The sequence below is a fragment of the Musa acuminata genome, chromosome BXJ2-10, assembly GCF_036884655.1.
Source record: "Musa acuminata AAA Group cultivar baxijiao chromosome BXJ2-10, Cavendish_Baxijiao_AAA, whole genome shotgun sequence".
Taxonomy (NCBI): Eukaryota; Viridiplantae; Streptophyta; class Magnoliopsida; order Zingiberales; family Musaceae; genus Musa; species Musa acuminata.
Genome location: NC_088347.1, coordinates 37610563 through 37628933, shown reverse-complemented (window position 1 = coordinate 37628933; position 18371 = coordinate 37610563). Strand labels below are relative to the sequence as shown.

The 18371-nt window shown below is 38.5% G+C and overlaps 2 protein-coding genes across 4 annotated transcripts; one reads left to right on the top strand and one right to left on the bottom strand.

Annotated features, from left to right (window-relative positions):
• Positions 1-140: 140 nt before the first annotated feature.
• Positions 141-6084, bottom strand: LOC135625572 (uncharacterized). Of its 3 annotated transcripts, none has more exons than XM_065130546.1 (3): positions 5943-6084; positions 3808-5770; positions 141-530 (listed from the first exon to the last, which is right to left on the bottom strand). In XM_065130546.1, the coding sequence occupies exon 2, from the start codon at positions 5395-5397 to the stop codon at positions 4198-4200; it is 1200 nt and encodes a 399-aa protein (XP_064986618.1). In that variant the 5' UTR covers positions 5398-5770; positions 5943-6084; the 3' UTR covers positions 141-530; positions 3808-4197. The 3 variants fall into 3 exon arrangements, with proteins under 3 accessions (XP_064986618.1, XP_064986619.1, XP_064986620.1); XM_065130547.1 differs by having other exon boundaries at positions 3808-5791; positions 5943-6082; XM_065130548.1 differs by having other exon boundaries at positions 141-585; positions 3808-6026.
• Positions 6085-7297: 1213 nt separating this feature from the next.
• Positions 7298-18327, top strand: LOC135625571 (uncharacterized). Its single transcript, XM_065130545.1, has 10 exons — positions 7298-7453; positions 13864-14034; positions 14221-14329; positions 15791-15894; positions 16918-16986; positions 17156-17271; positions 17371-17425; positions 17537-17657; positions 17732-17874; positions 17966-18327. The coding sequence occupies exons 2-10, from the start codon at positions 13891-13893 to the stop codon at positions 18062-18064; spliced, it is 960 nt and encodes a 319-aa protein (XP_064986617.1). The 5' UTR covers positions 7298-7453; positions 13864-13890; the 3' UTR covers positions 18065-18327.
• Positions 18328-18371: the final 44 nt, after the last annotated feature.

Below are 18371 nucleotides of genomic sequence, written 5' to 3'. Positions count from 1 at the left end.
GACGGTTGGAATGGCGGGTATGATGTCATTATAACAGATTAATTAAGAGGGTAAATAAGAGCAGACAGTGATCATTATTGCTCGAATAATATTTACAATAAAAAGTAAAATGATATGATTTATGTCTTAAAAACATCAAATTTATCTTCGAAAGTCTTTCACATGCAGACCAATCAATTATTATTTGCTCACAAGTGCCAAAAACACAAAACTGGGGAAAAAACAATGCACATAAGTGAACAACCACAACAACAACAACAACAACAAGACAACAGTAGCAAAACATACTCTTCTCTCTTCTTGCTCTATGAGATCATCCACAACGAACTTTGTCCTGTCTATCTATGCATAAGACTCATGGAGGCTGGTGGAAACATTTCGGCTTTGTCTTGTTGGAAGCATAAATCAACCAACTGTTTCACGAATACTTCGACTTTCTTTCACGTCAAGCGGCGGCGGTCATGTTCAGAGATTTTGGTCTTGCAAATATCAGCACATAGACCCTTCATGAACAACTGTAACCTTCGTTTCTGGATTCATTCAGCAAGCAAAATGCCGGTCAGACAACTTCCAATGATTAGAACACTACAGAGATATGTTGGAGTCGTCATCAACGGGGAAGAAAGACGATATATGTTGCTAACAGCTACTAAATATATCTGATATAAATGCAAGAAACAAGTCTTGCGAAAACAGAATAAAATGCCTCTAATGCTAGGGATGAAATCAATCATCCTTCAAGCTTTTTGATAAGGTTAGATACAACCAGAAAGAATTTCATATGAAGGACCAAGCATTCCAGAACACATTAAAAGAATAGATTGATATATCTGTACAAACTCCGAGTACTTAAGATGATGGCAATTGAAGTTGAGGACCAAGGTTAATAATTAACAAAAAAATATTGTTGTACTACAACTAGAGCTATGCATGGCAGAAGTATCTTAGATTAATAGATAACGACATTACCAAAACTAAAATAAAAGTTCAAAATTCAAGCTAGCTTTATGAACTTTTCAATGTCCATCTCTACATCTGATGCTTCGATTTCTACATCTTGGAGGACCCCTCACCCAAAACACAACTGGTGGGCATTACTTGAGTTCCATTTTGCTAATATCTGAACCACCAAAAATATTGCTAATCATCTTAGTATCACCATCTTCTTGGCATGAGAAAAGACCATCTATTTTGCTACTATTTTCATGCTTCATTTGCCTCTTGTCAATATTGAAAAGCACATTTAGACATATCTGGACAACATTCATAGCTGAAGTGGAACACAATAAGCATGTTTTGAATAATTTTTTTCTTGTGCAAACAATGAGAAACACAATGTCTAAGGCTATGATGTTCAGATAATCTTGCCTTACCAGCAGAGTATACTATACTTATCAAAATTATGCATATTCAGTATAGATCATAGACATGATGCTTAAATTTGTTCCATTTTCCCCTTATTTTCTAACCTCTTTTTTCAGTTTACAGGTCTTTCTGATGGTTTCTAATTTGTTTTCTACTGGCACAATCTTCCAATATATGTCCAGGTTGAACCAATCTACTAGCAGGACATCCTATTTTCCAATCACGATCAAAATCTCATTGAATTTAGGAGAATCACTAACAATGCAACCATTAAATAGCATGCTAAGAGATTTGTAGGTTTCTATTAAACATTCATGCTCAATTACAAGGTCACCCTGATTAAATTAGTGTAACTTTACTGTTTCTGAGAAAATAATAAGCATCTTAAACATGATTTAATCTCAAGAATCAACTTCTTTTGCAGCTAGGTGGCAACAGTATGCCATGCCAGCCTTTGCAGATTTTGTAATTTAATTAAGTTGCTGCACCTGAGTCTGAGACTCTCAGCTACTCATTCTTATCTGAAAACTCTTACTGATGTTCTAGAAGTTGCTAAAGAAGTCAAATTCAGTTTGTTCTTAGTGTCAAAGAGTCTATAAGCTCTCAAAACCCTTTAAGCATCTTATGTTGCATGTTACAAGAAGTTGGAAACAAGCTCAAATCACCTTGCCAAAGTAAGAAGTTATCATTCAACAAACAGATCTTGCTGTTTAAAGTTTTCTCAAGGAGGGAAGTACATCAGATATAACTAAACAGACTGAACACAATATGCAATTATGTATTTAAAAACAGCAAGTACAATACAGAACCAAGATGTGTTTTATTAAACCAAAAACATGTACAATCCTGCAGGTGTTACAATACGATGTTGTGTCTCTCATTTCCAACTCCACATATTGAGCAGTATTTAAGACTATATTCTATCTCCTGTTGCCCCAATCTCAACTCACCCATTCCCTCTGTGACGTTAAGAGGGTCATTTGACAAGCCCACAAAAGAAACATTTGACAGTTTCCCAAGTACATGAGAGAGCGTAATATGAAACATGAAAAAGAAAAGATAATTAATGAGACTCTTGCCTGCCACACCTAAAAGATAGAATGGTATACATCATGCATCACTGGTAATGTCAAGAGAGTATATAAAACATAAACATCTATGTGACAGAAGCTTCCAATATCAATGTCTTGATAAGTCAACTATGAAGTGCATCTAGGATGTCAGTTTAATCAGTTTTGGAGGCACCTGAAAACACCCTAAATATCAGAAGTGAATTAGACAGAGGCATAGATCTCTGCATCACACAATAGAACCTATTTAACACTTCTGAAGTATGATTTAAGTTTTGCAAGAACAGTCTAACTGTTTTTGAATCTAGGATGCCAGGCAGTAAGTCCAAATAGCAGGTCCACTGTTAAGGTGACAGGAAAGGCAAAGGATCCATAGGATTTACATCCTACTCAAAAGGGTGCATACCACATACCTCGGTAGTAAATGAGAATAAAATTAGAAACAAAAATCCAAAAGAAGGGCAGCGAAGTGCGCTACTCATATAAAGGTACTTGTCAGACCACCACAATGGCAAACCCTACAAATAGACAAATGCATATGCTCATATACCAAAATACCATAAAGAGTTACTCGTCAGACAACAATTATGCAAGCTACATGGACAGACAAATACAAATACTCACACACCATGGTGTATACAATAACACTGAGGAAGCTAGATAACCTTGTTGGATATGACAAGGATGACCTAGCAAGATCCTCTAATTGTTGTCATTCTATGTACACAGAGAAGCAAACTGTAAGCTAGAAATAATTCACACGTTAAGTCAGATGTTGAGGAAGGTGCCTCAGAATTTCTACCAATTGTATTGGAAAAGCTCCAAGGGAATTTACAGTATAAGATATATGATATTATACAATAGCGCAATGGAAGAATTGTAAAGGTCTGAATTGGAAAAAGGAAAAAAAAAAAGACACTTGCTGGAGCTTCCTTAAATGCATGCCATTGGAAAAAATTTTATCCATCAAATTATTTGCTACAGGTAAATTAGTTGCTTTTTCTGAAGTAATTTGCCACATAGTTCTTTAGACTCCACTTCATATTCCATCATTGTATCAAAATATGAAACAATTTGTTAAATTTTAAATCTAAAAGTTTTTTTAAAGTAGTAATTCAGACAATACATAGCAAATAAGAGAAATGGTCATTATGCTCACAAAATACTACAGTATAATTACACCCACCAAAAGGTCACCACAAGGAATAAGTGTAATAGGAATCAGAGACACAGTTACATTGAACAATATTCCTATGGGCCACCAAACAATTAGAAGTCAAATTTATAAATAAAAAGACCCAGAAAATGATATTTCAAAATGAGCAGAAAGTTAACCGATTGATAGTACGTAGATCTAAACTTGAAAACTTACAGAAGTGATTGTATAAGATACAGAAGAAATCATGCAGAATTTTCCTCAATCTCCATGATGCAAATTGCATAACAGCTTGAGACTCTGGTGGTGATACTGTGAGAAAGAGGCCACCTCCTTAAAAATGCTTACATATAATAAGTGAGACAAACAGGATGGTTTCTTTCCTTTGGACAGGCTGATATAAGGATTTTTAATTGTTTGAGATGATCCTTAGCATGATCTTACAGAATCCTTCTAGGCTGATCCTGGAAGAAGCTTACAAGGGACATCTTTTAACCAAGAAGCTCAAATAGGTTTCTCACAATCCCAAATAGACTGGTGCTCAACAGCAGAGCCCATCCAAGTGCCAAAGGTTCCTGCAAACCAGCAATGGTTTCATACTTTCTACTATTCCTCAAATGAGCGAACATATATTTTCTCAAGCAGCATGGGCCAATCCTCCCCAAGTTGCTGCGGCTTTACCTCCATTGCTACCTTAAAATCTTGCATACTCAACACATGCGTGCCTTCCAAACCAACATTACCATGCATTTGGCTTCCTACACAAATACCATTCTCAGGTTGTGCAAAAGGAAGGAGATTGGAAAATGGCTGCTTTGTTGATTCATGCCTTGTTCTTACTCCTACTAGCTCAATGCATGAACCAATCAACCGCTTCAAGTACACATCCAACCCATTGTTCAGCAAGTTGGCACAGTCCATTGTCACTCCTTCCAAGCCCAGTGCTTTTGCTATTTTTTCCATTCGTTTTTTCAATACCTCAGTATGATACAGTTCACTAGAATCATAACTCCTATGAAACCTATCAATGTTAGCACTACCTGATGATAATGGCGTTCTTGCCCCGCCAACACTTGCTGAACAGAAAGGAATTCCAAGTGGAGCCTGAAGAGGACCTTTAAGGGAAGCCATTTTATTCCAGTGTTCTATGTCCTCCCTTTGGTCTACAGAAACTACTTCAGCAAGAACTGGGCTATGTACGGCACCCTGGTCGTGCACAGGTGTTTCATCTATCCTTGCTCTCTTTGTTGGCTGCTTGTGAGGCCCACACTGTTGTTGTTGTATTAATCTCTGCAAGTCACTTGAGTTCAGATCATCATGCTGACCTAAAGCTGCTGTGTTATATGGTATTGATGACAGCTGAGCAGACACTTCTGCCCTCCCATTTGGTCCAAGGGGACTGGGGCAGTCTTTAACCCGGTGATTATCGGTCCTACTCCTGATCTTGTGGGGCAACCTCGGCAAGACATCACCATTCAACACAATTCCAGTTGGCATTTGGGCAAATTTGTCATGATGAACAGGTGGTGGAGCTTTAGCCCTTGAGGCATTCTGAAGGATAGAACTGATGAGTTGATTGTGGAAGGGGAGATTCTCATGGCCGAGTGTCAAAATGCAGAGTTTGCTAAACTCACGCTTGCTCAGCTTCTGCGACAGCAAATCGTTCAGATAGCTGAAGTAGCGCTGTGCTCGCTCCTGGCCGAGACGCTTGGTTATCAGCGATTTAAGGTCACCAAGGTTAGTCCGGGAATGCTTCATAATTGGCGGCAGCGGCGGCTGCGGCTGCAGCATTGGCGGCTGTGGCATGTCTCAATGAATACTTGTCATCGAATCAATCACCAAATTAAGAAGATTAAACCATCCTCTGCCACTCTATGATTTAGTCAGGAATAGGGTTTGCACCTTCTTCTAGATAGAACATGAGCTATACAAAGTGGCCAACTCATCAGCAACAGCAATGCAGGCGGAAATCTCATCTTCCACAACCAAAACCCTCAATCACAAAAAGATCGAGAAACCGCAGCCGCAGAGATGAAAACTTGAAACCGGAATTCTTGCATAGAGAAGCCAAAAACCCTAAAGCACAGGATCAAGATCCATTTAGCAGCAGCCATCTCGGAAAGCTTTCATTGCGCACCGGAACACCAAGAAATAACCAGGCAGCGATCCGCTCCCCTGCCTGCGGTCAGAGGACCCACAACTGATCGAAGCGGATTTCAACGGGTTTCCCGCCCGGATCAAAGCGAGATAAGTAGAGAAAGAAGAAGACGAATGGAGAAAAGAAAGTAATCCGTGCGAGGACGATGACGAGGATGAGGAAAGAAAAAGAGAAGGAGAAAATTGAAGCTGACCTCTTCCCGAGCTCGGAACACTAGCGGACGTCGCCTCGATTCAGCCGGCGGCGCATGTAGCTCCGGTTCTCCTCCTCCTCCTCCTCCTCCTCTCTCTCTCTCTCTCTCTCGCTCTCTACCCCTCTCAAGCGCTTTTGCTCGTCTTCTCTTTGCTTCGCTCTCCACGTCTTCTTCTTCTTCTACTCCTTCGCTATCCTGGAGGTGAATCGGGTAGATCAAGCAGGAAAAAAAAAATCTCTTTTTTCTTTTCTTCTCTCTTCGACTCACCTCTCGCTCCCGCAGCTCTTTTTCTTTTCTTTTTCGCTATTTTTTTTCCCTTTGCTCGATCGATTTTGGGACTTCGGCAAACATATGGGTGTTGTTTGGTTGGTTGGATATACAGGACATGCTCATTTGACGCCACAACTTACCGTTGTATCATTGGAGGCACCATTGGGGCCCGGAAGATGAACCGTAGGAAAGAGAAGAGCTGTGGTGAGAGTGAGGGTAGGAATGTTTTGTGGGCGGAGGTGAGAGAGTTGAATGAGCATACCACCATATATGATTGATGGAGGGCGAGTTTGACCCAGTTGGTTGACCGGAGGCTAAAGCAAAGCCTTCTTGGGTTTGGTTGGGTTGGCGAGCCACCCGAGTGTGAAAAGGTCGGGCTTACAAGTCAAAAGTCAAAAGTCAACGCCTCGGACTTGAGAGTCGCAATACAAATACCAATTTGAATTCCGATACAAATTAACATTTATTTCTACATCTAATATGGATTCCTATTTAAACATTTTTAATATCTTAGCCTTATTCTTTAACCATTAAGAAATATATCTCCCATTAAATTAATAGGACGCTCCCGTACGACTCCGATCCCATCACCTCTTCTTTTACCATACCGGTTACTCGAGCGGCACTGAATCACCCTCGGAAAGAATCATGGGTGACGTCGTCTCATACAGTCGTGACAAATCAGATCATCCATGAAATCTTCGTCGATGGTTCGGTGCAGATAAATTGTTTTATCCAGACTGATTCACCCTTGAAAAATCATCAGGGTGACGTCGTCTCCTACGTTCCTGAAACTCCACATCATCCGGAATAGGTTCCAGGGTTGGTTCGGTCCAGCTAACTTTCTCCTTCCGGGGTACGCTCGTCAATTTCAGCCCTCCGTCAGGAAATATACTTCTCCGAGTTACCTTCGGAATCCACCGACTATGATTTATGTGACCCGAAGCGGGCCCGTGCTGGCCCCATTTTCATCTCCAATAAAAAGGTAGATAGGGCGTGGGGTACCGGTGATCTGGTTAGAGAAGATGTTGCTCTTCGTGAACGGAAGGGGTCCCGCATGAGTTGGTATTCTTTAAGACGGCGGCAGGTTCTTCCTTCGGATTTGGATACCTTGCGACCTAAGGCTCTTTCCCCTTTAAATACTGTAGCTCGAGCACGAATTGGCTCTCAGAACCCGCAACGATCAAGATACCTCAGATCAACTTTTCATCGTTTCGTCGGAGCGGATCGAAGGACCTTCGGTACCTTTCCTTCCTGCTTGGGTCTTCTCGTAGTTGTCGTGGATCTGTGGTTTCATGTGTACGCTGAACCTAATGAAGCCAAGATTGAGTCTTCATGGATTTCTGTGATGATGTTTCTTCTCTTCCTTTTGCTAATTTAGTATTTAGGGAAGATTTTGAGGGCTACTGATCTGTAAATTGTTGTAGGGTGAAGTTGGCCTCAAAATTTCGTGTTTTTTTTTCCCGTGTTTGAAATGTCATTAGCGTAAGTTCAGTTTATCAAATTACCCGGGAGTCGCTGATTTTGGCGGGGAGATCGGTTGATTTAGTGGAATTTATTGCGAAAGGGTTGATTTGCTGTTTCAGTGGGAACTCCATTTATGGTAGAAGTGCTCGTTCACTTATTATTACCATCCCTTGGTGTGAAAATATATCAACAGGCGCTCCGGTACCCAATATTTTGGCGATATGTTGCAGGATGTCGTATTGTATCATTTGGATAACCTCGGGTACTAAAGAATTGGACTTGGTCGATAAAGAACTAGACTTGGTTGGTTTCAATTGATATAGCCTAATAGTTGGTCCATGAGTTGTCTACTATCTCTATCTTATGAATAGTGAGTAATTCATCGCCAATCTTCACATTCGATTTTCCTTGCAATTGGAATGGTTCAGTTGGTATGATGGCTAGTGGAAGTGTATATATGACTTCAGTCATAACAAGTATCCATCTGATCCAAGCACAAAAGTAAATTCCAAAATGTGCTGCCAGTCAAGAGAATTCTACAAGCAACTCTAGTGAATATGACAGTATATTTTCTTTAGTAAAGAAAAACTTAATGTTGCATGATGAAATCAATCCCCACTAGCACATGCAGTTTCTAGATGTATCAGTTGATAATATGATCATGCAGCATACATGGTTTTTCTGAATCAATGAAGCCTGGTTTGAGGCTGAGATTGTAAAAGAATGGGTTGATGATGAAAATAATGTTTGATTGAAATAATTTTGCTTTTCTAGATGGGACGTGTAGAACAATCAATACATGACTAATTTCATTGAAATTATATCAATCACAAATATTTCTCTTGATGTTTAGGTTCGATTGGGTTATTTTTCGTCATCTTGTTGACTCAAATGAGGATCTGACCTGGGCCTTTTCTTGTGTTCATGCATTCAATGTCTGAGGATTTGAGGTGCCAGCAGCTCTGGCCTCTTAAAATCTATGATCGCCTGGTACCAGACCCATTTCAATGATCTAGTTAGACCGGTACATACCGGATAGTATTAGTGTATCATGTGTCGGTATACCGGTACATACCAATGTTCAGGAAAGGAAGAAATCGAAGAAGAAGAAGGGTTGGTGTAGAAAGAGGAAGGAGGAAAGAGGAAGGAGGAAGGAGAAAGGAAGAAGGATGAAGAGGAGATGGTGGAGCAATAGGAGGAAGAAGTAGGAGGAAGAGGAAGAGGATAAGAAGCATAAGCGACTAGGGCAAAGTCAGTGCGCAGTGGTGGTGTGCAGTGAGGTCTCAACATGCGTGGGGAGCGGAGGTCGCGTTAAGGATAGGTTGTGATGTGCAACATGCGTGAGAAGCGGCCGCGGTGTGCGTTTGAAGCGATCAGGGTTAGAAAAGTTTCCTGTTTATATGAGTGTGCTGGACCGTCCGAAACAAGAGAGGTCCATGTATCATTGACTCGTGGACTGGTACATGCCACCTGTTTTGTACTGGTCCGAGCAAAACCATTCTATGCTCAAAATACTGAGAGTAAACATCTAAAATGGGCTTGGAGGGTCTCCTTTGATGCTCAAGTCAGAGTCAGATTTGGAGTCTGGGAGAGCTAAGGAGTTTGAATGCTAAGGATGTCTATTTACCTGCATTGGAGGCCCCCTTTTATAATAAAACTTCAGTGATTGATTGATTGTACAATCAGTCTGTCCCTATTATGGTGGATGACAGACTGATTGTATGAAGTAGAGCAGGAGTCTCGACTACTCTGGTTATGAAGTGGTGGCAGTCATGGGTTAGTATTAGCGTGAATGAGGGAGGTTTCTGTGAGTCTGGCGGTGGTAGTGGTGGCGGTTACAAGTAGTATGTTGGGAGAGTGGTGAGTCCTTTTCAACAACATGCCAACTACATAGCACATAAACACTAGTTAACCAAGGGGATTTTATGACAAAACCTTTCCTTATTGATGTTTTCCTATAACACTCAAATTTTGTCATTGTTCATAGCTTTGGAAGTTGCTTGTGGCACATGTATATTCTGAGCAAGGAGAGACTTAGTCAGTCTCCTATTGGTTTCAGGATGGTTGAAATGAGCGCATACAGGAGAGAATAGTATGTCTCATTCAGCAGTCGCATGAGCACCTTGTAGAGAGCACAAGCAAGCAATAAATGATACAAGAAAATTGCCAATATATATTAGTCTACGCCAATATCATTAATTAGTGCAACAGAGTCCTCTATAACCTTGATAGTTGGGCTGGTAACATTCCTGAAGTTGGATTTATTTCTCTTTCAATATAGACCATGAACAGATCATGTTGATGTGAAAGATGCTTTCTCAATCTCCTTCCATTTTGGTTGATTTCCACCCAACCATTACCAACCTCATTTGTAACCCAGGTTCTACAATCATAGTTCAGTCGGGGATTAGGTCAGGTTGAGTCATAGGCAAATAATGAGCATCCCAATTTGGGTATGAGATTCAGTAGTCCAACATAGCCTGCCTGGCTTTCATCCCTATATGCATCAAGTAAAAATGCAGGGCAAATCATGCCATGTTTGAGGCAAATAAAAGTGCAGTTTAGAATAAAGATCGTTCGTGACCTATGTTAATTAATGTCATTCGATAGCTAAACTAGCAAAACCCTTCTTTTGCTGTTTCTGAAATTCCATTATTAAGTTATGAGCATTCCATTTAGCATTTCTGCATTCAAAATATATTCTTTTGTTAAGAAGGTTACTCAACTCAGTATACCATAATATTATTATTATTTGTTTGGAGTAATTACTTTGTTCTCGAAGAAGTCTATTTTAGTTAATTGTTCAATAAACTACTTTGATCTTTAAAAGAAAAAACTGCATCAAGAGTGGGTGTTGTTTACTTGATTCACTAGTACAGAGGACTGCGGCTGATTTTTTAGATTTAATTTTCTGAATGATTATGTTTAACTCACAAAACTATGCATTTGTTGTATGCATGGTGAATTGCTGTCATGGATTCTTGTGGAAAACGTGGACCTATGGTCTGCATTGAAGTACTCTTGTATCCAATTGATTTAGAATATTTTTGTTGAATGATTATCTCCAAGATTTATGTTTCTTTTTATAAATGAGGTTGTTCAAAAAGAAAGCTTTCTTACGAGATCCAGTATCGATCATTGAAAAGTAGATGCTTTCAATCAAGGATACCATCATAATCTAGACGAGAGCTCACATTTTCTTGAAGCAAAGGGAGACATACCAATGCCATCCACTTGTGTGCTTCTACTGTTAAATTTGTTGCAGTAAGAATGAGCAAAAAACTGTAGAAGAGATCAGCCACTAATTCTTGTTTGGAGACAATATGGAATACATACTAGAAGGCATTTGATGCGGTCAATTTTAGTCATTCTATTTAGTTAGATCACAAATTGACTATCCGATGTGCTAATCGCCTGAGAGCTTAATGCTCCAATCGTTAAAGTTCTAAACTGTCAAGATAATAAAATTGATCATGGGCAATGTGCTTGATGGGATCCTCCTTCAACACCCAAGTCAGAGTTTGATTTGGAGAAATAATTGAAAAATTAATCGAGGATAATCTCTTTTTCTACTGGGCCTCCTCAATGGTTGTTCAACCACTAGGAGTAGTCTGTTCTAAGATTGTGGTGGTTGTTGGAATCAAGGTTTGCAATTTCGTACTATACTGAAGTATCAACTTAGCTCTGTACGGTACAGTACGACTTTTTCTCCCCGCACGGATGAGGAGAAGTCGCCAACGACGGCGAGGCCTCGTCGCCTCAGACGAGGAGGAGACGACATCTCATTTGCGGTGTCCAGCGAGGGTGGGCGGCGACGAATCGGGATCGTTGACGGAGAGCGGCGTCGGATCTCCAAGTTCTCCTTTTTCTTCCCCCTCTTCTTCCTTCTCTCTCAACTAATATTGCCCGGTAGCGAGCGGCGACGGTCGAAATCGACCGTTACCGATCGATTTTGAGCGGTAATGGGGAGGAAACAACCCCAATCGATGGTACCATCCGGTAGCGGGCGATCCGCGTACCGGTCTACTGGCGGACTGGTACATATCGCCCTACCGGGTGGTATCATTTGAAATTAAAATCCTTGGTTGGAATCACCAATACCTGATTGATTGAGGTAAGTGACATCTATTCCTGCTATTGCATTAGTGTGTGAAATTGTCAATGATGTGTCATATGGTGTTGGTATTGGTTGGTTGGTTGGAAGTGCCCATATGCATCCCATCATCATTAATGTTTATTGCAATGGTAATGTGGCCATCAAGTTTTCACTTTGATGGGACCATTATAGCCTTTGGATCTGCATCTTCTCTAGCAAGGTGCTCATATAGTTGTAGTATCTTTGTCATAGGGATTTTGAGCTTGAGCTGGTTCATCTAGAGGTGAACTCTTTTTGTCTTTGCATGCTTTTACCATTTCATCTTTGAACTAGAATGTTTGTTTGAAACTTCATCTTGGGAGTTTTAGTTTGAACATAACAAAAGGCATTTTGGGGTATTTTGTGGGAGGGTCATAGAGAATGATGTGTTTTTCTTAGTTTCACTCGAGGTTTAAAATATTGTATGTAGGGATCGATACCAAATGATATTTACTGGCCCAGGCCTGATCCTACATACGGATCAGCTCTTATTAAGCATTTTATCAATTTATTATATATTAAGCATACCAGCCATAAAGTATGAATACTGCAAACCAACTGACTTTTTTCTTTTCATTCTTAACTAAAATGCTCTCATTTATTTCCTAAACCATCTACCCTTATTAGGAAATTTAATGAATTAGGGTTTCCTATCTTAATACCCTAAATAAGGTATTATTTATTTTTAATTAAATTAAGAACGAAAATACAAAGCCCTCCTTTTTTCCTATTTATACATGGTGACTCCTCTCCTTTTCATCCACCTTGGTTGGGGAAAGAGTTCAATCACAGGAAAGGCTTGTGAGAGTTTTTGGCTTTAGGTAGGTTCATAATTATATTTTGTTTTTCTTGATTTTATTAGATAGTATATAGGGATTTCAGATATTATGGATAATCTTTTTTATTAAAATTATTATTGATACCTACATGCTAAACCTAATGGTAGATTGTTTATGAATTTAAGTAGAATACATAATTAGAATTCCAAAGACCCATGCTTGTGTGGTTGTTAAACTTTGTGCATGTGATTTGTATTTTCTGAAATTAATATGATTTGATAGTTTATTCATCCTTGCAAATTTAATTTTAGAAAATAATATTGATGAATTGATTTAAATTTTTGTATCTATTTCATCAATTAATTATGTACAAAAAAATATTGAATTTAATCTGAATTTATTAGTAATTAATCATTATTTGTTCCTTGAAAAAAAAGAGAAAAAGATAAAAATAGGATTCAAGGTCTGATTGGACCAGATCTGCACAGCGGAGCTTGGTGTGGCCTAGCACGGTGCGGATTGTGGCTCGGTGCATTCCAGCAATTGGCCAAATCGGGCTGAACCTATATTAGACTGGTTGGGGCCTATTAAGCTCGGTTCAGTTATATTGGATTTAATTCTGGCCAGTTCAGTCTAATAGCGAACTGGTTCAAACCAATAGAGCCCTTGTTCATGGCAAATCAGATCGACTCTGATCATTTGAGCCTTGGTTCATGCAAAATCAAATTGGTTCAAACCAATTGACTCAAGTCATACCATATCTTCAAACTAATTGAGCCCCTAGGATGTGTTGAAAAATCGAAATAAACCAATTGAAAAATCCAAAAATCGATTTTTGGATAACCTGCATGAACCGACCGGGTTACATAAAATGGATCTGGTTTTATAATATAAAAAATATTTAAATATCCTTAACTTTATTATTTGTTTAAGGGGGTATTTATGTCAGTCATGAAATTAGGGTCAACGTGACAATTAAATTAGGGTTAGCCTTAAAATATCAAGATGATACTCTCAATCTTGATGACTTGGATTTTAATGATGATGAAGAAATTAAAATTGCTAATTTTATGAGGAAATAAAAATAATACACAGCTTTCATTATCAACAACTATTACAAAGAAAAGAGATGTTAAGAACAAACAAGTATCTTTGAACTATTTGCCTTTTGCTTTATCATACTTAGAGGAAGAAATATGATGAATTAAATGCTATAGTTCTCCAACTTTGTCATGCTATACTGCTTAAATGCTGTATTTATTTTCTACAGGTAAGTGAAGTCATTTAAATAGCTGTGATGGCAGCAAGAACCATTAGAAGGCGGCTCCATCATGGAGATATTGACGGGAAGAGAAATGAGTATTCAGACTCATCAGGATTTGATGCCCTAAATGAACCTTTGCTTGGGAATAACAACCATGGAGGCCACTATAACTATAAGGTAATTCTTGTAAAAAAATTTATGCCCTAAATGAACCTTTGCTTGAGAATAACCGCCATGCAGGCCACTATAACTATAAAGTAATTCTTGTAAAAATTTCTAACCTATGGTAGTGCATGAAGATAAATCGGATGACAAATTCCTATTGTTAGCTTTTATGCTTAACAAGTTATTTATATTTTGAAGGGATGTGATGATGGAGGTGAACAAGATTGGGATGACAAAAAGAAGGAAATAAACCTTCACTGGACACGTCTTTTCGCCAATTTGATTGCTCAATGGTCTCAGTGGTTAGGTATTGCCTTTGATATGCCCATCAGTAGCATTTGCCTGTTTATATTAGGTCTCTAGCAAACCGATGTTTCAATTATGTTGTTTTCATGCATGATCCATGGTATATGTTTTTATTAATATAGCTGGAACTTATTTAGCATTTATTGTTTAACTAAATATTTGTCAGATTCTGTAATAAATATTTTTGTTAAATTTATGACAATTGTTTTATTTAATTTTGTCAATGTGATTGAGTCATGTATTTATCATGAGCGGTCACTAGAATGCCTTTATGGCATGCAAGAAAAGAAGATTTGAGCAGTATATGCTTCTAAATTGTATTATGAAAGAATAATTAAAAGTATCACCAGTTACCAGTGATTAAGAGGCTTGCCAAGTCAATTAGCCGTAGTGCAAAAATGATAAACAAGAGCCAACTAGGCTTTAGCAAAACGGTCAATATCCCTCCTCAGTTAGAAGAGGTTCTTAAGTGTCTTTGGAAGGCATTTCCTAGGTACATGGTATGGACAATTCTACCTGGATGAAGTCCAAATTCTTTTAAAAGAAATAAGCATGATAAAATTTTACATGTTATTCTAAAATTTTATCAACATTGAGATGTGTGTTGAACACGGAAAGAGTGGGAGGTCAAAGACCAAAATAACCCAAAAATGGAATCTTTCCATCTCTTTGCTTTGGAAACAAGGAAATGAAGTGTGGCTCCTCCATTTCTGCATTTTAATGGTCTTTGTTTTTCGGAGACTCTTTTGTCCATGTGTTAGGAATTTTAATATTCTTGAATCAGATCATTTTTTTTCTGGATAAAGATAAACTTCATGTTGTCTTTTCATATCATCTTCTTCACATAACATCTTGTGATGAAGCCTCGAGATGATATTTTTCTGCAAACACAATTACTCAAATGTTATGGAAAATATTAAACTAGAATGCTGAGTATCGGAAAAGCATGTGCATTTTTGTGGTTGAAATGCACAAACTGCAAACTACATACATCTTGCTTTGTGATGTTTGACAAAAAATTAATGAGCAAACTTTAATAATCACTTACAAGCTGGAAAGTTGTCTGTCAAATTTTGAGATATTGTCTCTGCAATGCATGTGGATCCTTTCCTCTTTTTCAAATAAGAAATCGAAGCTTCTTTATAGAGTTAATGGAATGAATACTCATGTGGACAGTCAAAAAATTGGGCTTCAGAAACTTCTATTTGATGTTATGCAAACCTGAAGCCCCTTTTACCTTAAGTATTTTGTGCTCATGGTTTTCAACCATATGTGTGTGTCCATTGTATCCAAGTTAACATATTTGACATCTATGTATGCTACCCGAAAATAATCAGCTTATATTTCATGAAGTCTTCTGGATTCTTTGGAATAGTATCTATTTTTATTTTTGTTTTCCCCATCTTAATCTTCACGTACCTAATTTGTGCAGTTTATGCCACTGGTATTTATTTTCTTGCAGCAAATATTATCCTTGGCTCTGGGTCGGTTTTAGGAAGGTTCTTACCTATCTCTTCCATCGCTTCAAATGAACAAGATGACCCAATTTGTCTTTGTCCCTTGCAGGTAAAGTGAAGACCTTTTTTTTTTGTTAATTTTGTGGAATCTTTATTAGATTAACTGGTTAATGGAGAGCATTCATTTGTCTTAGCATCATTAAAATTCATGTTAGTTGACATCTCTTATATTTTTATAGTATTTTGAAACTTAGAATCGGTTTGATGTATGTTAAACGTTGATTTGTGTTGGGTAATTTGTGTAGTTGTTTGTGCACAAGGTCCTGGACATAGTATCACTCAAGGTTTCAAATATTGGTCAGACCAGTTTATCGGTCCAATCAAGGACCTGGACCGGACCATATTTCTTGCTACCAGTCATTATTCACTTTTTAATTTTTTTCAGTGCTGCCAGTATACCTGTATCCTACCAGTCTGAGAAGGTCTCAAAACCAGTACAGGACCAACATTTTAAACCTTAATGTTACCATTGTTGTTTGAGATTGTCACTGTTGCATCATTGCCATGCATTATTCCAATCCACAAGAACCACAGTTATATCAATAAGATAAACAGTCTATACTTTGTTGGGTGGCATTGAGTTTTTTTTCCCAACTCTTATCGTGTGCAATAGCTTCAGATATTCCTTGTGCCTCGCTGTACCTGCTGCGGTCAGCATTACAGATCTTTCCCATGTCATATGCACTTGCATGACAACTTTAAGTGGTATATGTGTAATATTTTTGAATAAAAAATTAATTGATCTTTTTTCTTGAATTTTTTGCACTTCTCATTTTTAACACCGTCTCCCTATGCAAAAATTCTCCACCACATCTATAAGTTTCAAATTTTGGAAAGGAGGGAACAGAGAAAAGACATCATGCAAAATGGCTCTTCTCTCCACCTCTTGTAATTTTCATATGCAAGCTCTTGTGAACCTTGGATATGGTAATGTTTTCTTCTGTATGAAGGAAAAAGTTGACACAGCATCCATTAACTACTACGGCATACTTCCTTTGCTTTTGCCCTGCAGAAGTTAGTAATGGCTTTCTAATGCTTGTTCCCTGCATTTCTTTTGTACCCTATCTTGCAGGAAGAACGGTACAGAAATTTGCGGCTGAGGGTGGAGGTCCAGTTTGATGGTTCTCGAATGGATCATCAAGTATGTACTGCTTGCATTTGCCAGCGATTCTCTGTATTATTGGTCATATATGGAGACCATTTTTACCCTTTTGGTGTCCTTATGATTTTCTGTATTCTTTATCAGAACTCTCATCATGGAGCAAACCCGATTTGAAATCACCGAAAGCTAACATAGAATTATGCTGCAGGATGCCCTGAAACAGCTATGGCATCTAGCCTATCCTGATCGAGAAATTCCTCCTCTTAAATCTGAATTATGGAAGGAAATGGGTTGGCAAGGGTGTGACCCATCAACAGATTTCAGGTAGTGTGGAACCAAGTAATTGAAGTGCTTATGTTCAGATTACCTTGAGAATATAAAATTGAAGTGCTTGACAGTCATAATGCTTAAATCTTTTCTCAGGGGTGGTGGATATATATCATTGGAAAACCTCATCTATTTTGCCAAAAACTACCCGGTAGCTAACTTTTGATAGATATTATGTTTCGAGATGTAATAGTCACTTATCTTTTGTCATGTGGTCAAATCCATCCAGCATATATCTCAAACCTTTGGTTATTTGATGCAGAATTCATTCCAAACTCTGTTACACAAAACAGAAGGTAGAAGGGCTGATTGGGAATATCCTTTTGCCGTAGCCGGTGTTAATATATCATTCATGTTGATACAGATGCTAGACTTGCAATCAGGTAACTTATGGACTATTTTCCGGGAGCAGCTAATGATTGACCTAGGTATTAAAGCTGCCTGTCTATTATTTCAGTCTTGCCATCTTCTAAAGCAGGAGTTCGGTTCCTGGAACTGCTTGGGGAAGATGAAAAAGCATTTGATAACCTCTACTGCATAGCTTTTCGCATGCTGGATGCTCAGTGGCTCGCAAAGCGTGCATCTTATATGGAGTTTAATGTAATTGCCAGTCCCTCTTTTTGTCTCTGTATTGGATACTGATCCACTGTGATTTTTGCCTTCTGATTCCCGTTGTCTTATTTTGCTCCAGGAGGTTTTGAAGTCTACAAGAAATCAGTTGGAGCGTGAACTTGCCTTGGAAGACATCACCTGTGTAAAGGACTTGCCGGCTTACAACATGTTGATGTGATGGTCTTTCCCTCAAATTGTTTCTCTCTTTGGGGTTATTCTCTATGGCAATGCAACATTGAACGATGACCATCCTTCTGGTAACCTCTGAAATGTATATAGCAAAGACTAATGCAAATAAGATAATGGTGCCGATTACAAGGATGAGCTCTTTTCATCTTTCGTTGTATCCAAAATGTCATCCCTTTTTAACTAAAACATGTGCACCAATGTATTCAGAAGCATCAGCAAGACTAAACTGTTTATAATGATTTCTTTGCGACATGTTCTGTTTGGGGATAAAAGTCACTACTGTGCACATGATTGTT